The sequence below is a fragment of the Muscardinus avellanarius genome, assembly GCF_963383645.1.
Source record: "Muscardinus avellanarius genome assembly, chromosome: 17".
NCBI lineage: Eukaryota > Metazoa > Chordata > Mammalia > Rodentia > Gliridae > Muscardinus > Muscardinus avellanarius.
Genome location: NC_137803.1, coordinates 53,293,366 through 53,316,756, shown reverse-complemented (window position 1 = coordinate 53,316,756; position 23,391 = coordinate 53,293,366). Strand labels below are relative to the sequence as shown.

General features: G+C 46.9%; 1 protein-coding gene across 1 annotated transcript in view; it reads left to right on the top strand.

Annotated features, from left to right (window-relative positions):
- The window catches only part of GATA6 (GATA binding protein 6), a gene marked incomplete at both ends in the record, with an annotated part of 30,167 nt that extends 11,125 nt beyond the window's left edge, over positions 1–19,042 (top strand). The window contains one exon of the mRNA XM_080714847.1: positions 18,875–19,042. Coding sequence (XP_080570973.1) covers positions 18,875–19,042 — 168 coding nt within the window. The remainder of the gene's footprint in view (positions 1–18,874) is intronic.
- Positions 19,043–23,391: the final 4,349 nt, after the last annotated feature.

Sequence of the window (23,391 nt, the reverse complement as noted above, 5' to 3'; positions counted from 1 at the left end):
TGCTCCTCTGTCCCTCTTCCCGGGGGGCATGGTTTAATTGTGCTCAGGCTTATTTTCCATCTTGGGAGCAAACTGTGCTGCCAGGACGGGAGACACTGCCTGGGGTCTGTGAAGTTAAGCTGTCAGCTATGAGTTGGGTCGGCTCCCCACCTTAGTGTTTTCCCAATTTATCTGCAATATTCTTTTATTTATTTATTTATTTATTTATTTATTTATTTATTTATTTATTTTTTGTGGTACTGGGGATGGAACCCAGGGGCATTCTACCTCTGAACTACACCCCCAGCCCTATTTTTTTAGTCTTTATTTTGAAACAGGGTCTCACTGAGTTGTTGCAAAGGGCCTCACTAAGTAGCTGAGGCTGTCCGCGAACCTCCATCCTCCTGTCTCAGCCTCCCAGATGCTGATATACCATGGACCACCATGCCTGGCTTGCAATGTTCTTAAAAAGAAAAGGCTACCTAACCTCTTAAGCCTCAGCGAGGCAGAAATCAGCTGTCTTGTTTTGTTTCGTTCGAGGTTTCTCAGGGCTTAGGGAGGTGCTACATCCCCAGCCCTGGCAGGACTTTAAAATGGGCCCGAGTTGATTGGACAAAACGCCATTTCAATCCATATTGACTTAGTAATTGTGTTCAACTTTTAGTTTTGCCTTGGAATTGTTTGGGGTACTTTAAAATACTGCAGATTCCTGGGCCCCACCCTGGATTTTTGAAGTCTCTGGGGGTGGGGCTTGGAAATTTGTGTTTTTGAAACAGGTGAAATTGAAACTGCTGCCCTGGAGGTGTTTGGGAACCACAAATACCTCCAGGTTTTTTTTTCTTCTTTCTTCTGTTTTATTTTAATTGGCTTTAATCACCAAAAATAAAACAAAATATTTAAACTGGGCTTAAAATCGTCTTTGACATTTCTCTTTGTCCCCTGACCCAAATTCTTTTGAGCTTTATTTAATGAATCAAGACGTTTAGCAAGAAAACAAAATTTCGTTTATTTTTTGTTACAGATGCATGTTAAAACTTTTCTGTACTTTCTAAAGGTAGACACTATCATTTTGTGTGTGTGTATGTGTGTGTGTGTGTGTGTGCGCGCGCGCGCGTGTCTTAAGGATCTGAAGTGGTAAATAGAACATGGTACTCGTGGGCAATAAAATGGTCAAAAGTACTTAGCCATGCTGGTCTTCTTCTGCCCTACATCCTCAGAAATAATTATGTAGCTAAAGGAAGCAAAGCCGAGCTTGGTTTTCCAAGGCATTGGGCGGACTGGGTCAGGGTGCTGTCTCCCAGGTGAACTAAACGCTACCTGCTCCAAATCGCTGTTGTGACCACACCATTTAGTTTAACCGTGGGGAAGCCTACCCTGCTTTGAATGAGAAATGGCAGAGAAATAGAGGTTTTGACCACAAATGGATTTTGGGACTGGGTGGTGGTTGTGGATGGAGTCTCTGTGGTTTTGGTTGTTACATTTTAACACTATTAGTAAGTTGAATCGGTTGCACTCCTGGGAAAGGAGAGTGTGGGCTTGGGGTGCTGGTCCGGCCCCGCAGGGGTCTCTGGGGTCCCCGCTGGTCCTAGGCTTGTTGGTGTCCTGGGATTAAGCCTGTAGGCTTGAGGGTCAGAGCCCTTCAGAGTAAAGATCAGCTCTTCTCTGGAGGACTGGAGCCCAGAGCAGTAAGGATTTTAAGGCTGGGGAGTTGTGTCAGCCTCCAAAGCTCACTGGGATTGCAGGCGAGCACCATTAAGCCCCATTTTGGGGGAGGGGACTGGAGATTGAACTTAGGGACATTCTATTCTACTTGTGAGGTATAGCCCCAGCATATTTTAAATTTTTATTATTATTTGGTAGTAATGACCGAACCCTGGGGCGTTCTACTTCTGAGCTACAACCCCAGCCCAATTTTATTTTGAAAACGGGTCTTGCGAAGGTATCCGGTGCCTCCAGTCTGTGATCCTCCTGTCTCGGGCTCTCAAGTACTGGGATTGTACCACCATGTCCTGCTAAACCTGCTGCTCATTCTAACCCGTCCTTGAGAAGCTGTTTTCAGTAGGCTTCTTAGAGGGGGGCAGCAGGTTCCTGGGCTCTGCTGGCTCAGAGGAAAGGGGCCACAGCAGCTTTGCATCCTGGAGGGAGGCTGTCTGCCTTGGTGAGCTGTGAGCAGGCTTCAGGGCTCGTCCCCAACTGCAGGGGAGGTGTGGGGAGGGTTCCTGGGGCATGGCACTCCTCTGGATCAGCACTGAATGCCACGGGAGTGATTCTTGCCTTTCTCTGACACTTAATTTCTTTTGCTGGTTTTTGGGTCTTAGCTCGATACACTTGCTGCAAATTTGGGGTTTAACGAGATGTCTGTCTGGAAGAAAAGGAGACATTTCTTCTGATAAGAGTCACCTGGTTGATGACCTGGCCACTCATGCCTCAGTTTCTCCTTGTAGGCTCTGCATGTGGCATGCATGGGTCAGAAGGGCATTTTTTTTTCTTTTGGTCTGAGATTAGGAAGACTCACAGCCAGGTAGTCTGATTTTAAAATAGTGCTGTCTTGTTCCTTGGAATTCCTTGTGTTTATTAAAAAATGTGTGTCGGGCGTGGTGGCACATGCTTGTAATCTCAGTACTTGGGAGGCTGAGATAGGAGGATCACAGGTTTGTGGCCAGCCTCAGCAACTTGTGAGACCTTGTTTCAAAATAAAGAATAAAAAATAGGGTAGGTGTAGCTTGTAGTTAGAGTGCCCCTGGGTTCAATCCTCAGTTCTGAAAAAAATAAACAAAGTGTTAAACTTTATTTTTGATAGATAGTTAATTTCTGTGACAGTCTTTCATTATGGCTAAATTTTTTCTTGTGTAGATTTACTGTAAAACATTTAACATTAGGCATCAAATTTTCTTTGGCATTTATTTACTATGGAGTACCAGAATATTAAATTTTTGAGGCCAGACATGGTGGTGCACATTTGTAATCCCAGTAACTTGGAAACCATCTGAGGAAGTAACCGCTGAGCTAAAGCCGACCCATAATCCCAGTACTTGGGAGGCTGAGATGAGAGGATTGCATATGTTCGAAGCCAGCCTCAGCTACTTAGTGAGGCTCTCAGCAACTTACTGAGACCCTGTTTCCAAAGAAAAATATAAAATAGGTCTGGGAATGTAGCCTGGAGGTAGAATGCCTCTGGGTTCCATACCCAGTATCCCACACACAAGTTTTTAAAATTCTACTTATTATTAACTGATCATATTTGTAGGGTTTTTATTGTTATTTAAGGGAAAATGTGGTAGCATGTGCTATTTTATTGATTTTCTAGTGAGAATAAGCAGCTCATAAAGTGATTTCATCTTTCCTATGACTTAACCTCAAACTGTTTTTTTTTTCTTTTTTTGCGGTACTGGGGAGGAACCCAGGGGCATTCTACCTCCGAGCTACACCCCAGCCCTAGTTTTAATTCTTTATTTTGAAACAGGGTCTTACTGGGTTGCAAAGGGCCTCACTAAGTAGCTGAGGCTGTCCGTGAGCCTCAGTCCTCCTGTCTCAGCCTCCTGAATGCTGGGATTAAAAAGCATGCGCCGCCACACCCAGCTGGGGATATTTTATATAAACTTTTTAGCTCAATCTCAAATTTGTAGGTAAAATATTTTTCTTAGGGATGAAATTAGCACTAAGACTTAATACCTGAGAATAAGGAATCACTGAACATATTTTTCTTGCCTAAAAATTTACTATAAAGCAGCTGGGTAAGGTGACACATGCCTGTAATTTCAATACTTGGGAGATTGAGACAGGAAGATCTCAGGTTTGAGGCCAGCCCCAGCCCCAGCCCCAGCCACTTATTTATTTATTTATTTATTTATTTGTTTGTTTGTTTGTTTGTTTGTTTTTTTGCGGGTCTGGGGATGGAACCCAAGGGCATTTGACCTCTGAGCTATACCTCCTGCCCTGTTTTTTATTCTTTATTTTGAAACAGGGTCTCACAAACTTGCAGAGGGCCTCACTAAGTAGCTGAAGCTGTCCGTGAACTGCGACCCTCCAGTCTCAGCCTCCCAGATGCTGGGATTTCAAGCGTGAGCCACTATGTCCGGCATCAGCAACTTATTTATTTTGAAACCTGTTTCAAAATAAAAAGGGCTGGGGGTATCATTCAGAGGTAGAATACCCCTGGGTTTGAGCCCCAGTACCAAAATAACCTCTTTAATATTAAAACAGCAAGTATGCTAGGCCCAGTGGTGCACCTCTGTAATCTCAGTGCTGGGAAGGCTGAGGCAGGAGAACTGCAAGTTCTAGACCAGCCTGAGCAGCCTAGTGAGACCCTGTCTCAAATAAAAAATATAAAGGTTCGGAGATATAGCTCCGCAGTAACGTGCCCCTGGGCTCAACCCCCAGTACTAGGGAAGGGGGGCAAATATTTTATGTATGTATATGTGTGTTATGTATTAATATCACACAGACACACACACACACGACTGAAGTCAGCACACTCTATCACTGAGCCACCCCCCACCCCTTAATTTTGAGATAAGGCCTCCCACATAACCCCTTGCCTCCATTCCTCAAGTCCCTGGGATTTGTTGATTTGACGCTAAGCCATCATTAGGTGTACAGTATTGAAGCTCACGGAGGTTGATTTGTTGATTTGACGCCATCATTAGTTGTACAGTATTGAAGCTCACGGAGGTTGAGGGCCTCTGAGAGGGCATCTGAGAGGTAGCTCCTAATCAGGACCCACTCTGGAGGAGGCGCCGTTTACAGCTGGGTACAACAGGGTCCTGCCCCGGGACCGTTCATGTAGGGACAGCGCCCTGCTCATTAGATTTAGAGGTGCCCCAAGTGAAGGATGAACCAAGCGCTGTAGGAATCGGGTGGTGCTGAATCCTGATGGCTTACAAAGCGGGGGATACTTGAATTGGTTGGGTAGGGTTTTGCAGGCCAGAATAAGGGTAGAAGTATGTAGGAAATGAGGACAGGAATCCATGGTCCTGAAGGAAAGAGAGTTTAGGTGGCTGGAGTGAAGGTCTAAGAATCTGAAAAAAATGAAGCTGCTAAATAAAACAGGCGGATAATAGATGTTTGAAAATATTGAAGTCCATAATAAATCATACATAGGGCCCAAACTAATTCATTTTCTTCCTTCTTCTCTCCTGCCTTCCTGTGATATGGAGAGGGGGATTGAATGCAGGGGGCAGTCTACCTCTGAGCTACACGCTCGGCCCTTTTATGATTTTTTGAAAAATTGAAACAAGGTTGTGGTGGCGCACGCTTGTAATCCCAGTATTTAGGAGGCTGAGACAGGAGAATCACAGGTTGGAGGTCAGCCTCAGTAAGTATTGAGAGTCTCAGCAACCTAGCAAGACCCTGTTGCAGAATAAATAAAATAGGGCTGGGGGTGTTGCTTGGCGGTAGAATACCCCTGGGGCCAAACCCCAGTACCACAAAACAAAACAAGGTCTCGCTAAGTTGCTGAGCCTGGCCTTGCGTGTGGGCCACCTCGTCCAGCTCCTTCATTTCTAAGTGATGGACTTAACTGGCTCCTGGGTCAGCGACAAAGGTGTTTTCTCTGTCTGTGTTAGGTATCTGAGTCAGCAACAACATTATTAATTGGAGGAATTTTGATAACTGGTGTCAATCATGTTAGCACACATGGGCTTGTCCGTTTCACAGACAAGTTTTCCTCCTCATCGAGGTGAGAAGTGTCTCAGAACTGACCGTACGCACTGGCCTCAGGCCCTACCCTGGGGGCCACGTGCAGTTTTTCTGTGCGGGACGAGGTGGTCAGGATGCTGGCCGGGTGAGGCCTGGTGTGTTGAGCGCGAGGATGCGGGGGGGTAGGTTTCTTGACCTTTGAGGTCCTTGTCTCAGATTGGTCAGCGCCGGGGCGAGTCCTGTGGGTCCACCTTCACCACAGGCTGGTCGGTTCTCTGCTGCTAAATGTGGGTTACCGCCGTCCTCGTCCGTCCTACCGCCGTCCTCGTCCTCTGTGCTTCGGGCTTGGCCTAGTCGGCCCGCTCCCCACCATGCGCCAACCTGAGGGAGTGAGCGGCCCCAGGCGCTCAGCGCCAACAGCGGCCTAGGGACGCCCAGGGTAGGATTTGGCCAGATGTGCTTTTTACACGGCCTCCGAAGAGAGTTTAGGCACCTTCCAGGGTTAGTATTTAAAAAAAAAATTATTTATATATTTTATTTCGTGTATTTGCATCCTGTAGTAGAAACTGAACATTATAATTTTAGTCCTGAGCTTATTTATTCGTTTCTTTCTTGAAAATTTTTTATTTGCAAATTTCTTTTCTTTTGTGGTGCTGGGGACTGAACCTAGGGGTACTCTATCATTGAACTACATCCCCAGCTTTCTTAAGTTTTGGAGCAGAGTCTCCCGACGTTGCCCCGTCTAGCCTTGGAACCTGTGATCCTCCTGCCTCAGTCTCTTCAAGAAGCCTGGCTGCTTATGTCAGACTTCCACTCCACTTTCTCCAAGGATTGAAAGCGCATTGGATTTACCATGGCCTTGAGGCTGGTCACTACTGTGACCTGGTAAAAAGCTGAAAGGTACATTTATGAAGGACTTAGTTGTAGCAACTTACTGCTTTGGGAATTTATTTATTTATTTATTGTACTGGGGATAGAACCCAGGGGCTTTCTACCTCTGGGCTATACTTCCAGACCTATTTTATACTTTATTTGGAAACAGGGTCTCGCTAAGTTGCTGAGAGCCTCACTAAGTAGTGGAGGCTGGCTTTGAACCTGTGCGATCCTCCTGTCTCGGCCTCCCAAGTGCGGGGATTACAAGTATGTTGCACCAAGCCCGGCTATTTATTTATTTATTTTTGCAATTCTGGGGATTGAATCTAGGGCCTTGCATGTTCTAGGCAAGCACTCCACCACTGAGCTACACCCTTAGCCCTGTTCCACTCTGAATGGAAATATTCTATAGGAGTCTTAGAAACCAAACACTCATTAGTCTTTTTTTTCTCCCCAGTACTGGGGATGGAACCCAGGGGCTGTACTACCTTTGAGCTACACCCCCCCCCCCCAAGCGCGATTTCTTATTTTCTAGTACTGGGGATGGAAGCCAGGGGCATTTTATCTCCGAGCTACACCCCCAGCCCTGCTGTTTTTATTCTGTATTTTGAAACAGGGTCTCACTGAGTTGCCGAGGGCCTCACTAAGCTGAGGCTGTCTGTGCTGTGATCCTTCTGTCTCAGCCTCCCAAATACTGGGATTATAAGCTTGAGCCACCATGCCCAGTTGAGACCCTGTTTTAAAATAAAAATACGTAAAAAGAGCCAGGGAGTCAGGCATGGTGGCGCACACTTATACTCCCAGCATTTGGGAGACTGAGATAGGAGGATTGTGGTTTGTGGACAGCCTCAGGTACTACTTAGGCCCTTTTCACCTCAGTGAGACCCTGTTTCAAAATAAAGAGTTAAAAAAATAGGGCTGGGGCTGTAACTTGAAGGTAGAATGCCCCTGGGTTCCATCCCCAGTGCTGCCAAAAAACAAAACAAAACCAAAACGAAAAAACAAAACAAAACCAAAACAAAACCAACCAACCAACCAACCAAACAAACCCAGAAACAAGTTCTCACGAAGGTGTGTTGACCTAAAACTTGTGATCCTTCTGTCTCAGCTTCCCAAAGTACTAGGATTCCGAATGTGCATTTTAGCATCTACTTTCTTATTTATAAGATACTGGATCTAGGGAGATGTGAACCTTGCTTCTACCTTTTATTTTTTATGTACTAGGTGCCTTCGTACATGTCCCTTTTTAATCCTCCTGAGCGAGACGCCAGAGGTAACAGGCCCAAGGTTGCGTCTCAAGTTGCAGGGCTGCATCTGGCTGGCAGTCAGTGTTGTTAGCGCTAGAGCATATTAGGTTAACGTGTGGAATTGGTTCAACTCTTCAAATCTTTTTAGAGAGAACAAATAATGTTTTCTTAAAGAAATGTGGTAAAATAGTGACCAAGTATGCAAGGCCCTTAAGATAAAATTTCAATCTATAATATACTTAGAAAGCCTGGCATGGTGTGCACACTTGTAACCCCAGTACTTGGGAGGCTGACACAGGAGGATCGTAGGTACAAGGCCCTTAACAACTTAGCAAGACTTTTGTATGAAAATAAAAAATAAATAAATAAAAAAGGGCTGGGGGTGTAGCATGGAGGTAGAACACCTTTGGGCTCAATCTCCAGGAACCCTCCAAACAACCCAAAAAGTATTTATATATACACATGCTCACTCATGCATAGAAATAAAGTATTATGGTACTAAGATTATGGCAGGTGGATATTAAGTAGAAAAGTATTTTATCATTAGTAAAATGATTATTCTTAAATAGCAAAATTTAGCATTGTTAATATACTAGATACTTAATACTGAAATAACAAGGTTCTTTAAAAATCCCAAATGATACTGAGCATGTCAGAGACAGGACTGAAAGTTTGCAGCCAGGCTCAGCAAACTTGTAAAAATCCTCTGCAACTCAGTGAGGCCCTGTTCAAAAATAAAAAATAAAAAAAATAAAATAGGGCTGGGGGTTGTACTGCAGTGGCTTGTAACCCCAGTACTTGGGAGACTGAGACAGGAGGCTCAGAGATGCCAGGACAGCCTCAGTATCAGACTCTCAGCAACGTAATGAGACCCTGCTTCCAAACAAAAACCTTTTTATAAAAGAACTGAGGGTATAGCTTAGAAGTAAAATGTCCTAGAGTTCAATCCCCAGTATCAGACAAAACTAAATAAAAACATCAAATAGTAGATTACAGTACTAAAATCCTCTTAATGGTATGATTTAAAGCCACACACAGTGAATGTTTACTTTTTTTTTTTTTAACTTCTGAACGTTCTAATTGCCTTCTAGTTTTTGGAATTCATTTAACATGTATTCCTTAGTAGGCAAGTGCCCATTTTTTTTTTTCAAGGTACTGCTAGTCCAAAAAAAAAAAAAAAGTTAAGAAGTCATTAATCTCCGACAAGGGTCTGAGAGAGCTGCGGTTAGGTCTTGTTATGCCTCATTGCTAAACCAGGATCCCGAGCGAGTCCTTAGGGTCACAGAACAGCCCGTGTTGAAGCCGGGACAGGAGCCGACGTCTCCTGCCTCCACCCGGGCCGGCCCTCCCCGGCTCAGTCCTCACGGGTATTAATATCCCACTTGCCACAGGCTGCAAGCCACGCACATAAATACTGTGTTGGCATTTTATCTCCACGCTCCCCGCGTGCCAGGCTCCCTTTCTCTCTCTCTTCACGGCCTCTTCCAGTAACGCACATTCTTGTTAGACCTCATGGGCCTCCGCGAGTGGCCGAGCACACTTTCGTTTTGCTCTCAAGGGTTTTTTAGACTTTCTTCTGTGTAAGGGGGAGGATGGTAAGGCGTGGCATGAAAATACATTGTAGTACATTAGTGTCCGATGGCTCCCTAGGTGTACTGGGAAACAGTAACATTATATCGCTCTTTAAATAGTTTGTAATATACATGTCCACCCAATTTATCACATAACTGTGGTTTACTTAATAAGTGACTCATGATCTCTCAGCCAGAATAGGCGGTAAGGAAGGAGTGTGGGCAGAAGTTACTTGACTTCCTACGGCTCCTCTCCTGGCTTGGCTTTCCTTTGCAAATTATAGATTTCGTGGCCGTTTTCTCCTGCAAAGAAAATATACAAAATTACAAAATTGTCACAAAACATGAAATAATGTTACGGGAACAACACGGCCAAATTTAAGGAATCTGGCTTCGAATGCTCTGAAATGTTATTGCTAAATGAACCTTCGAAGGAAATGCATTCCTTTACTGGAACCAAAGTCATTTATTATGCATTTTATGGGTGTCTGCCAAAAGAGTTACTAGCAGTATGAAGATCCAGTGGGTATGAACTTAATGCAGTCTGGTAGTTGAGTTCATGCTTAGATCTACCTGTTAATTTTCTCTGAAGTGTCAATAATTTCAAAAGGCGTCTCATAAGACGGGCGTTGTCATAATTTGGCTACCTATCACGTCGGGCTTTCTAAAGACCCGGTGCTCTCAGTTTTTGAGATGGGGCACTAAGATTTTGTTGACTTCAGATCTTCAGAACCATTTGAGTCATACACGGCAAGGCTTTGGTTTCACTGTCCCTGCAGGGACAGCAGCGTCTCGTGAGCAGTGTCAGGTCAGTATCTGGTGACGTTTCAGTGACGGTTGACAGCGTCACTCTGCTTGTTTGGGTTATTGACGTATAGGGTTGCACCCAGTCCGGCACTATATATTATTATTAAGCACAAGACTTTACATTTTTAAAGCTCTCATTCAATTTGGTTGCTTGATTTGTAGTACAGCGGGATTATAGTCTGAAGTTGATTCTGGGCCTTTGTGGATAGCCTCTGGGAGGGACCGATTCAGGCGGCCTCCGCTGGCTACCGAAGGCCAAGGTGTGTAAAGCTGCTGCTCTCCTCGAGGAGAGAAGTAGCGCCTGCCATCTGGTCCTCAGGGCTCCTGTGCAGCGTGAGTGGGAGATGCCTGCGGACCGCTCTGAAGCCCAAGAAGGATGGCACTGCTTAATACAATCTTAGAAGTTAATAGTCACTCGCAAGGCATTTTTTTTTTTTCATCCCAAGAAGTAAAAGAGAAACCCTTATTTTTCCTGAAGGGGACACTTAAAGACATCAAGTGACGGTGTTAAGAGTAAACATATTTTAAAGGTTTTTACTTCTCTCATAACAGCAGATCCTCATACCTTCTGCTACTTTGTGCTCCCCCCGGGCTTTCTGTAGTAAGAGGGTGTGGAAATGCTGTCCTTTTTGTAGTCCTGGGGGTTGAGCCCCAGGGGCAGCCTACCTCTGAGTAACACCCCCAGCCCTGTTTTTTTTTTTTTTTTTTTTTTTTTTTTTTAGGTACTGGGGATGGAACCCAGGGGCATTCTACTGAGCTGCAAAAGGCCTCTCCAAGTAACTGAGGCTGGCTGTGAACCTGTGATCCTCCTGTCTGCCTCCCAAATGCTGGGATTATACACGTGCACCACCATGCCCGGCTTTTTAAAAAATTTTGAAATAGTCTCACTAGGTTGAGTCTCACTCCTTGCTGAAGCTGTTCTTGAACCTGTGATTCTCCTGTCTCAGCCTCCAAGCACTGGGATTACAGGCGTGCGCCACCGCGCCAGGTTCTTACTTGATCTTTTGACAGTGGGGTTTTCTCTCGTTGAGGTGGAGAAAGAAACCCATGGATCTTCTGAAAAGTTGTAGAAGTTAAGGTACTCACTCATAGGTTCAAAATCCTGCCTCGGGATCCTTTAGAGTTTCATTCATGCCATTTCAGAAGATAGGCTTATTCTTCCTTTCGTAAGCTTGTTGACTTCAAGTGGGACCAGCCCTCCTGCGGGCAATTTCTTTTCTTTCTTTCTTTTTTTTTTTTTTTGGTGGTACCGGGGGTGGAACCCAGAGGCTTTCTACTTCTGGGCTATACTCCCTGACCTTTTTTATATTTTATTTGGAAACAGGGTCTCACTAAGTTGCTGAGAGCCTCGCTAAGTAGCTGAGGCTGGCTTCGAACCCATGCTATCCTCCTGTCTCAGCCTCCCAAGCGCGGGGAATTACAAGCGTTCGTCACCACACCCGGCTCCTGCGGGCAATTTCTGTGGCACATCAGTACTTCACTGATTGCACAGAGAGCCTTCACGGCCACATTCGTGCTTTTGAGTGTGTGCACACGCATAAAGGCTTCTTGCTTTACCCACAGCAGATGGTGGGGAAGGCTTGAGAGGGAAGACTTCCCAGGTGTGGACTTAAGCCTGGCCTGGAAGCGCAGCCAGTGAAATCCCTGGGAGCAATCTGCTTAGCTGGCGCCGTGGCGCACGCCGTGATCCCAGAACCGGGAGGTCGAGACTGGAGAATTGTAGCTTTGAGGACAGCGCCAGCAACTTCATGAGACTCTGTTTCCAAATTAAAAATAGAACAGGGGTAGGGGTGTAGCTCAGATGTAGATGCCGCTCCATTCAATCTAAAGTATCAGGGAGGGAGGGAGAGAGACAGAGAGACAGAGAGACAGAGAGAGAGAGAGAGAGAGAGAGAGACACACACACACACACACACACACACACACACACACACACACACACACCAGGTTTTCTTGTTTGATTGACATTTTTCTGGTGTCCAGGTGGAGACAGGATCTGTGTTCCTGTCCATTTCTCTCCTGTCACCTTTTTTTTTTTTTGGGTGGTACTGGGGTTCCTGGAAGCCCTTCTACCTCCGGGATACACTCCCATGGGCTATACTCCCAGACCTATTTTTTAACTTTTTTTATGTGGAAACAGGGTCTCTTAAGCCAGCGCGATCCTCCTGTCTCCACCTCCCAAGCGCGGGATTACAAGCATGCCCACCATGCCCGGCTCTCCTGTCACCTTCTAAATTATCCCATGACTTGTGTCTGGAGCGGTTTTGCGTCCTTCCAAGCTGAAATGCCGGCGTTTTCACAGTGCTGGTCACAGTGCTGGTTAGCTCCAGTGTTTGCCCTTGGTTGGGATTCCTGCATAGTTTTCCTTTTTTCTTTTGAGGAGGGCCACTGTAAAGTTCTGTAGGAGTCTCCTAGAGGTTACAAAAGTGTGTGTGGGGAAGAGGACTCATGTCCCCTCCTCTAAGGACGAGCTGCAGGCTGGGCTAGCTCAGAGCTAGTGCGAGCTTAGCGCGTGCGAGATGCATGAAAAATAAAGGGAGGGAGGGAGGGGTATGGAGAAAGGAGTACTCCACAACTTTCTTCCTCAAAAATGAAATTTATGGACAGGCGTGTTGGTGCACATTTGTAATCCTAGTACTTGAGAGGCTGAGACAGGAGGATCACAGGTTCAAGGACAGCCTCAGCAAGTAGTGAGGCTCTCAGCAGCCTATGGAGACCCTGTTTCCAAATCAAAATAAAGTAGGGTTGGGGGATGAATCTCTGAGGTAGAAGCCCCTGGGTTCAATCGGTAGTACCACACACACATACACACAAACACACACAAAAAAAAAAAAAAAAGAGGGAGAGAAAAAGAAGAAAGAAAAATGTATATATATAATTCATCAGGCAGAGAACTATGTTGCTCCTTCTCCTCCTCTCCATTCTTTCAGAACAGGCCGTGCCCTTTACGGGTTCCCCTTTTCTGTGCTGTGTCTCCTTCCCAGAACAGTCTGCATGGACAGCCCATGAGGCTGCCTCCAGTCTACCTTTATGGGTGGCGTGAAGCCAGCGGAAAGGGAGGAGGAATACTGTCCGGCAGCCCTGGAGCGGCCAGACACACTGCTGAGATTATCAAATGAGTAGTCTCTGATTTTTCAGTTAAATATCCTCAAACAAAACAAGGCAGGCTTATTCTTTTACTGGGGATTGAACGCAGAGGCAATCTGCTTTTGATCGGCACCTCCAGCCCTTTTTATTTTTTGAGACACGATCTCCCTAAACCTGGGACCTCCCCGGTACTGGGATCATAGGTGTGCGCCATTATGCCTGGCTCGAAGGCTCAGTCCCACAGGAAGAAAGTCCGGGTGATCTAGAGATGATGTGCAGTGCCCGTGATGCTTCCCAGTCCCCGCCTGCAGCAGCCCAGGTTCCCCTACAGTCATTTCTTCTTTTCCAGGGAGTTTTTCAGCTGCTGGCAGCAGCACTGCCTGCCTCCTGCCTCCCGGGCCTCTGCGCTAAGCCCTGGCTGGGTCTGGTGCTGATAACACATTCTTTCAACAGGAAGTGCCTCCATTTTCAGCTGTCTGCTGGAGGGCGGAGGCAGATAAGCTGCAAATGGAAACACTCTGCTCCACCCTCTGCTCCTCTGTGACCCGCAGTGACCAGCGCCCACCGGGGAGGAAGGGGGCCAGGCCCTGGGCATTCCCGAGGGCCGTCGCTCCTTTTGTTCAGCAACATTTGTCTAGGTTGGATGACGTTGGCGGAGCGTCTGCGTTTGCCATGTTGAAGTGTCTGCCACCAGAACTGAAGTCCTTTGAAGGGTTTAATTAGATGTGGGAAAACACTAACTGTCATAAGTCTTCTTCCCATTTCCCCCTAACTGGAAGAGATTCTCAGGCAGCTTGTGACTATCCTTCACGAGGGGACTTAGCATGAAAAGGATGCCAGAGCCAGGTTTCTGGGGGAGTTGCTGGCTCTTCCTGCAGTTTTGAGAGCTCACATTGTTTGGTGAGTGGCTGTAGATGTTCTGTGTTTTGGCCCCTGCGGAGCTGTGTTTTATGTGATCCAGGAGGCAGGGGGATTTTTTCCGGACCCCTCATCATTGGTGTCCTTGCTCTGATTTCTTTCTAGTTTATTTTTATTTTTTGGACCTGGGTATTGAACCCAGGGGAATTCTACTTCCAAGCTACACTCCCTGCCCAATTTTATTTTATTTTTATTTCGAAACAGGGTCTTGCTAGGTTGATGAGCGTCTCGCTACTTAGGCTATTCTCCAACCTTTGACCCTCCTGTCTCAGCCTCCCAACTACAGGGATTACAAGCGTGTGCCACCATGCCAGGCTCCTCCCTAGCTTTTCAGGCTGGGTTGGCCTTTAAAAGCCTATTAAAATACGCAGATGCAAAGCAGCCGGCACGATGTTGCCGCCTGGAATCCCAGTGACTCGGAGGCTGAAGCAAGAAGACCTCAGTTTAAGATTAGCCTGCGCAATTTAATGGGAGTCTGTCTCAAGCTGGGGATGTAGCTTAGTGGTAGGGCACCACTGGGTCCAATCCCCAGTACCACCACACACACACACACACACACAAAAAAAAAAACCTAAGAAAAACATGTAAAGATAGGCCTGGTCCTCCTGATGTCCCTGGTCTTCTACCACGCCTGGATTCCCTTGCAGCCCTCGTAGCGTGGGACATAGAATTCATATCCTGCTGTTTTTCACTTTACATTGTATGACTGGCTTTTCTCCATCCTGTCACATGATCTTATTATTTTTAATAATTGCATAATAGTTCATTGAGCGGATATGCCCCGCTTTTCCATCTCATGTTATTGGCCGTTAGATTGTTTCTATGGTTTCCACTATTTCTAAGTAACCCTGCAATGGATGGCTTCCTATGTGGGGCCCTTCCTTTCTTTTGAATGATTTCCTTATAATACATTTCCAGAACTGAAACGACAGGGTTAGCAGGTGCGTACTCTTCTCTGGCCCTGAACACTAGTGCCGACTGCCTTCTGGAAGGTACATACCAGACTACGGTCCCTCCGGCCGTGGAGAAGGGGACCAGTGTGATGCCACTCCGCCTTCTGTCACATCCTAAACATGTAATATTTCATGTTTAAATATTGTGAGCCGGGCGTGGTGGTGCATGCTTGTAATCTTAGCATTTGGAAGGCTGAGAGAGGAGGATTGTGGTTCATGGTCAGCCTCAGCTACTTAGGCCCTTTGCAACTTGGTGAGACCCTGTTTCAAAATAAAGCATAGCTGGGCGTGGTGGCACACGCTTGTAATCCCCGCGCTTGGGAGGCTGAGCCAGGATCACACAGGTTCGAAGCCAACCTCAGCTACTTAGTGAGGCTCTCAGCAACTTAGTGAGACCCTGTTTCCAAATAAAATATAAAAAATAGGTCTGGGAGTATAGCCTGGAGATAGAAAGCTCTAGGTTCCACCCCCAGTACCACCACCAAATAAATAAGTAAATAAAGGATAAAAAATAGGGCTGAGAGTGTAGCTCAGAGGTAGAATGTCCCGGGGTTCCATCCCCAGTACTGCCCCCCCCCAAAAAAAATTATGCCTTTGTTTATCAAGCTTTGGACACAGTTCTTTTTCCATATTTTTTTGTGTGTGGTGCCGAGAATCCAGCCCAGGGCCTTGCACCTGTTTGGAAGGCTCCACCCCTGAGCAACAACCTAGATGTCACTCATAATTGGGGGGCTTATTGACCATTTGATTATAGGATTCTCAGTCGGCTGTAACTTAACACTCTATCTGAAGGGGGAAAAAAGAGATAGTAAGTTTCTTTTCTTTTTTTTGTGTGGGATGCTATTGAACCTAGGGGCATTCTCCCTCCAAGCCACACATTAGCCATATTTTATTTTGATACAGGGTCTCCCTAAGTTGCTGAGAGCCTCACTAAGTTGCTGGGACAGGCTTTGAGCCTGCGATCCTCATGTCTCAGCCTCCTATGTACTGGAAACTCAGGCATGTGCCACCGTGCTTGGTTATTTCAACAGATAGTTTCCCCCTCTCCCCTTCCACAGCTCAGGTATAAGAACATTCAAGGTGTTAAGGCGTATTTTATTTTATTTGAACATTGTAAAATCGTATGGCAGTGAGTTTCAGGGACCTCATGAAAATTAAGAATTCCTTAATGTGGCTTGTGCAAAAGAGCTGTAGAGCCTTTGAATGGCTGCTCAGGGCCTCCCTTTCTCTACCGAAGGCCTCGCGGTGACGATTGACGGAATTGTTTTCAGTGTTGTCTTCACTCTGGATGGGTCTCCACTGCGTTTGCTGTTCATGGTGGGAACTCCCCCGCACCCTCAGTGCAGATAGAAATGGGAAGAAGAAATGGGGCCAAACTCCTTGACCTGAGCAGAAACAGAGCTTTACAGACACAGTCTCTGCTCGTATAGGACAGAAGTGCTGTCTGTACCTGAAGGTACACTGATTCCTACAACAACCCTTTGTGTGGGCATGCTACCTCTGAACTCCACCTCTAGCCCTGTGTTTATTCTTTTATTTGGAAACAGGGTCTCACTAAGTTGCTGAGGCTGGCTTTGAACCTGGGATCCTCCTGTCTCAGCCTCTCAAACACTGAGGTTACAAGAGTGCACCACCATGCCCAGCTCACAACAGCCTTATGATGTAGGTACCTCCTTTATGTCCATTTTGGAGGTGAGGAAACGATCACAGAAAGTTGATGCTGAGCTCTGGTGCTTTACCTGTCCGTCCTGCCCTTTCCATGCCTTTGCTGAGTCGACACGCAGCCACACTCCCGCTGGCTTTGTACGAGGAACTGGACCCTGTGGCTGTACTGCTGAGCTACACTCCCAGCCCTTTCTATTTTGAGACAGCATCGTGCTCTGTTGCCCAGGCTGACCTGGAACTTGCGATCTTCCTGTCTTATCATCCCAAGTACTGAGGATATTGGTGCACGCTGCTGTTCCCAGCTAAATTTGCTTTTTTAATGCATTTCAAAGCTCTCAGTTTTAGTTTCTACACTTGTGTTATTTAAACAAAAGTTTGGGCATGGAAGTATGGCTGTTAGGTTTCCATAATTCCCCATTTTAGTAGGACAGGAAGAAAGGGAAGGCCTGGGGAGGGGCTGTGCTTGGTCGCTGGCTGGGTGGAAGACGGGCAGGTAGGCCCTCTCTGCTAGAGCCTCCCAGCTTGAAGCAGGTGGAGAGGTGGCGCCAACCAGATCCTGCTTGGAAAAGCAGTGGACTGGGAGGGCACTTGCTCCAGGCCCGGAGGCTCCGCACCCCGTCCAGTCTCACTCATGCCTAGCGCCCTGGGTTTCTTTGAGGCGGCTGTACTATCAGTGCAGCCAGGTAAATGGCTAGTCATGTATGATAAAGTTAATTTGAAAAGTAAAAAAAAAAATGTTCTGCCTGTGTCAGATTGCAATGTCCAGTAGCGTATGGAATGGAGCCCGGAAGGCTTGTAACACATCAGGGGCTTTTAAAAGGAAAAACACATGACTAAAAAGGACATGGCTGCCGGGCGTGGTGGCGCACGCTTGTAATCCCAGCATTTGGGAGGCTGAGACAGGAGGACTGGGGTTCGTGGACAGCCTCTTAGTGAGGCCCTTTGCAACTCAGTAAGACCCTGTTTCAAAATAAAAAGAATAAAAGATAGGGGCAGGGGTATAGCTCAGAGTTGAATGCTCCTGGGTTCACCCCCAGACCCACAGAAAAAAAATAGGGCTGGGAGTGTAGCTTGTTGGAGGGGTAGAATGCCCCTAGGTTCCAACCCCAGCACCGCCCCCCCCAAAAAAAAGTACATGGCTATGACTAGATTTTTGAGAAAGTCTTTCAAATGCAACTGTTTTCTCAAATTGTAGCCTAAACAGGCTCCAGTTATTTTGGTTTTACTAAACTAGATGATGCTTTGTATTCGGCCTTTCTCATTTGGATGGGAGAACTAAATGAAACGGGCAAGACGAACTTTTGCCTCAGGAGATAGCGGCCACGCTCAGGACAGATAGAGGAGGCCAGCATTTTCTTTCCGGTGTGGTCAGCTGCTCACAGGGCCTGCTCTTGTAAAGACTTAAGGTAATTGAGGTAGATATTAAAACCTCTCTGCATGGGCTTATTTCCATGAAGTCAGCGTACAAAAATTTCATGTATCAGGGAATGTGGAGCTGTGTGGCTTTCCTTTTTGGACTCTGCTGGGTGTGTGGGGCCCTGCGTTTTGTCTTTCAAAATGATTAGCTCGTGTGAGCATCCTGAGGCCCACGCAGCGCTTACCTGTGTGGTTTGGTTTGTTTCACTGTCAGGGGTCTTAGAATTTGGCACATTTACAAATAGGATTCTCCAGTGCCCTTTGCTTTGTCTGGCTCTGCGTCCTGCCCTCCCGCGCCCCCCGCCCTCGTCCTGGGGATTGAACCCAGGGCTGTGCACATGGTAGGCGAACTCTATCACTGACCCACACCCCAGCACCTTTTTAAGATTTTATTTTGAGACAGGGTCTTGCTAAGTTACCCAGGTTGGCCTTGAACGCTGGATCCTTCCTGAGTCACTGGGACCACAGGGATGGGCCACTGTACCTGCTCTTGCTCTGAAGCCACCGCGCCCCCCACACGGGTGGTGTAAGTTGCCGGGGTCAGAACAGTGGAAAGCGCCTGCTTGCCGCGGGCAGGGACGAGCCAGGCCGACTTTCTGGGATGCTCTTGGGTACAGCTCCCACCCTGATCGGACTGACCATCTGGTTTTCCCGTGAGTTGGACTGGCAGGCTTGGGCAGTGGCAGCGGTGGATAACCATCTCTCCTCTCTGTTCCGCCAGGCGGGTGCCCCGGTGATGTCTGGTGCAGGAGACGGAGCTAACTCGGAGAGCAGCGAGCTCAAGTATTCAGGTCAAGACGGGCTCTACATAGGCGTCAGCCTGGCCTCTCCCGCCGAGGCCGCGTCCTCAGTGCGGCAGGATTCCTGGTGCGCGCTGGCCCTGGCCTGAGCCGGTGCTGCTGCAGCCTGGGGGGCTCCACCCAGGGCCCTGCACCCCAGTGTCTGATTTTGTCCAGCAGTCCAGACGGTGGCGGCGCTGCAGACGGAACATTCCTCAGATGCGTGATTTCTGTGCCTTTGTTTTGAAAGAGACGTATTTCCCAAGAGACGTGCTGCAGAGTAAGAGAAGATGGGGTTCCTCGGGCGGGCCAGCGCGGCGGGCGCGTGGCCTGCTCTGGCCGACCGGCCGGCCTGAGCCAGCCCCCGCACAGCTCGCAGACACTGGGACCGGGACCAGGCCTTGCCTGCGACGGAAGAGTGAGGCTTTTACAAACAGGTTTTATGTGTGTTGCCCCAAATCATGTGCTTCTTCAGATCGATTTTGGTTCTGCCAGGATTTCTTCATGCCTGCTCCACGTGCAGACGTCTCCAGCTTTCACGGGGAAGGCCGCGGAGGCCGCCTGGGTACTGCTCAGTCTCGAGTGCATTGGCGCGCTGACGTACACTGTGACTGAGGTTCCTCAAAGCTCATCTTGTGCGGCTGGTCTGAGGCCAGTCGGAATTTATAAACAGGGTAGCAAACAAGATATTTTTCTTCCATGTATACAATCATTTTTTTAAAAAGTGCAATTTGCGTTGCAGCAATCAGTGTTAAATCATTTGCATAAGATTTAACAGCATTTTTATAATGAATGTAAACATTTTAACTTAATGGTACTTAAAATAATTTAAAAGAAAGAAATGTTAACTTAGACACTCTTATGCTTCTTTTTACGTCTACGTCCCATTTCTATATCCCCAATTGTTGAAGAAAACTATTGCGAGAACAAATCTTCTCTCAGGAAAATTGCCTTTCTCCATTTGTTAAGGATTTTTATACAAGAACACCAGTATGCCCCCTTCATTTACTGTGGAATATGTGCTGGAAAATCGCAACAAAACTTTACTACCTAACAAGTAGCATTTGTAAATATTCTAGGCGTCTGTAAACACTCTGATGAAACCTGTACAGCGTGACTAACCCACAGGTTGGTTTACATTAATTTTTTAAAAAATGGGATGTCATATGGCAAACTATTTCACCAGAGTTTTAAAAATAAAAAGGGTATTGTTTTGTCTTCTGTACAGTGAGCACCTCCCCGTTCGCTTCATTTCAGCGCTGCGCACGATTGTAGGTCTTCATGTAAGCTAGGGCGTGCGGTGTTTGCGAACTCTCGGAAGGCTGTCTTTCCAAAGAATTGTCCCTTCCGAGCTATTGCGTGGCCTCGGCTTAGTTGAAGTTGGCACGTGGAGTGCCTTGTCACTTTCCGACGCATCGGGACAGTTTGATGTTGAGCGACGCGGTCTGAGACGATAAGCATTCTGTTTAGGATCGATGCTTAAGACACTGAGCAAGTCCAGGACTTGCTTCCTTGCAGCGCTCTGTGGCCCGGGAACAGAACGGCTCGGTTCTGGTTCCTCTGTTCAGCAACGAAGCCCCGGGTCACCGAAGCTGGCAGGCCTTGTGCTGCCAGGAGACATTCAGGAGTGACCCGAATGGCCTCGTGTTTTCATTGTTGGGTGGGATTTAGGAAACCAGGAGGCTGCTCCACATCAGGAAGTGGCAGCACGTAACTTTGGCTTCTTTAACGTGTGGTGTGACATTTGGGACCCCCCCCCCCCCATATCCCATATATCTATTAAGGTGATTCTATGGGGTTAAGTCTGAATCTGGATCTAAAATCAAACTCTCTCTCTCTCTCTCTCTCTCTCTCTCTCTCTCTCCCTCTCCCTCTCCCTCTCCCTCTCCCTCTCCCTCTCCCTCTCCCTCTTTCTCTCCCCCCCTCTCTGTTGTGTAGGGGTTTCTGGGGGTTGAATCCAGGGGCATTCTACCTCTGAACTACACCTCCAGCTCTTTATTTGGAAACAGGGTCTCACTAGGTTACTGGACATCTTGCTGTTTTCTGAAGCTGTCCCTGAAGCTACTATCCTGTCTCAACCTCCCAACTACTGGAATTACAAGTATGCGCCACTGTGATCAGCCAGTTCAAATCATTACGAGAAGAAAGTTTTCTTGAGTGGTGGGTGCCTTTCTGTTAGGAAATAGTAGGTGGTGCTGATTTGTGTGTTTGTGTGAATCTGGGGGATTCATGGAAGCCCACATACTCCCTGCTACCCACGGGCGAGACCAGAACAGTGGTTAAGAGTGCTGGGTATGGAATCAGACAACTAGGCTTCAAGTTTCAGCTCGGCAACAGACCAGCCCTGTGACTTTGGGCAAATTATCCAACTTTTATTTTCCTAGTCTACAAGAAAGGCAAATAGTGTGTAACTCCTATGACTTCTTGAGATAATCCATATAAAGTACCCAGCGCAGTGTGCCTGGCACACAGTAAACATTAAATGTTAACTTGACTTTGAAAGGTGGTGACTAGGTCCTGTACTTGGGCGCTCTGAATAACGTTTTACTCACTCCCTGTGCAGTATCATAAGTTCACATTGTCTGATCCCCCTCGGGTCACTCTTACTTTTTGAAACAGGCTGGGGAGAGAGAAAGGGATTCTCCCACCGCAGAGCATGGTGGAGTTGGAGGGAGGACACCTGAGACATTCCAGTCTGCCTTGGGATGAGTGTTTTATACAACAGGGCCGCTCTGACAGAAGAAAATTATTACCCTCACGAACTGAAATGTTTTTTCTTCCCTCTTACGGTTCTCATTACTTTGAGTGCTTTCTGGTGGGTTGGGAGTTGTTAAAGTTAATATGCTATGATTGAAAAATGAATTTTTCTTACTGTGCTTTCAAATGGTTCTCTTTGGGGTGGGGGATGGTCCTGAATATTGCTCCTTCCAATCCTAAGACCTCACTGAGTTGCAAAAGCTCTCCCTACATTTTTTAGGATACAGACTGAAAAGAATCCTAGTTATCACCAAGTAAAAAGGGTCAGAAGAAAGGCAAGGATCTTCTTTCTTTTATTTTTTAGTTTTTTTTTTGCGGGTCTGGGGATGGAACCCCAGGGGCATTCGGCCTCCGAGCCACACCCCCTGCCCTATCTTTTTATTCTTTATTTTGAAACAAGGTCTCACTGAGTTACAGAGTGCCTCACTAAGTAGCTGAGGCTGTCTGCAAACCGCAATCCTCCTGTCTCAGCCTCCTGGATGCTGGGATTACAAGCATGCACCACCACGCCTGGCTGGGGCTTCCTTTTTTGTTTTCTTGGGTACCAGGGATCCAGCCTAGAGGCATTCTACCTCCAAGATGCACTCCAGCTCTTTTTATTTTTTTAATTTTATTTTTATTATTTTTTATTTTTGGTGGTACTGGAGGTGGAACCCAGGGGCTTTCTACCTCCGGGCTATACTTCCAGACCTATTTTATACTTTATTTGGAAACAGGGTCTCACTAAGTTGCTGAGAGCCTCACTAAGTAGCTGAGGCTGGCTTTGAACCTGTGCGATCATCCTGACTCAGCCTCCCAAGCGCGGGGATTACAAGTGTGTGCCACCACGCCCGGCTTTTTATTTTTATTTTTTCTCCTTTGAAATAGGGTCTCCCTAAGTTGCTGAAGTTGGCCTTGGACCTGTGACTCTGTCTCAGCCTTCCAAGTACTGGGGTAGTAACCACACCTGGCTAACAAAGCTTCTTGTAGCCTGTCCCAATACAAACTTCACTAACCCGGGCCTTTTTAATGATTACTTTCTTACCTGTGATTGTATAGAGCCCAAGTTCAGTAACTTGTTCCAAATACACAATCTCCTCATTCCTCCCATTAGAGTATGTCATAGAAAAACAAAACCATTTCTCACTCTCCTTTTTAGGGTGCTGGGGATTGAACCAAGGGGCATTCTACTCTCCGAGCTACACTCCCAGTCCTATTATGTTTTGTATGTGGAAAGAGTCTCACTAAGTTGTTGAGACTGGCTTGGAATCTGATCCTCCTGCCTCCCAAGTATTGGGATTACAGGCATGTGCCACCACGCCCGGCTTCTCTCATTTTTGTTGAACTCGAGGGCATTCTACCTCCAAGCTACACCTCCAGCCACTTTTCATTCATTTTTTGAAATAGTTTCTAAGTTGCTAAGGGCGTCACTAAATTTCAAAGACTGACCTCAAACCTGTGATCTTTCTGTCTCAGCCTCCCAAGGGCTGACAGGCAAGCCCGCCACCGTGACTGCTTGGTGAAAACCAACCCTTTGTCCTGATAGGGAACGCCATTTGTTTATTTATTTTTAATTTTTTTGGTGGTACTGGGGTTCCTGGAAACCTTTCTACCTCTGGGCTACACGATCCTCTTGTCTCTGCCTCCCAAGCACAGGGATGACAAGCGTGCGCCACCACGCCCCGGCTAGGGAATGCATTTAAATAGATGGTGCTCCTTCACT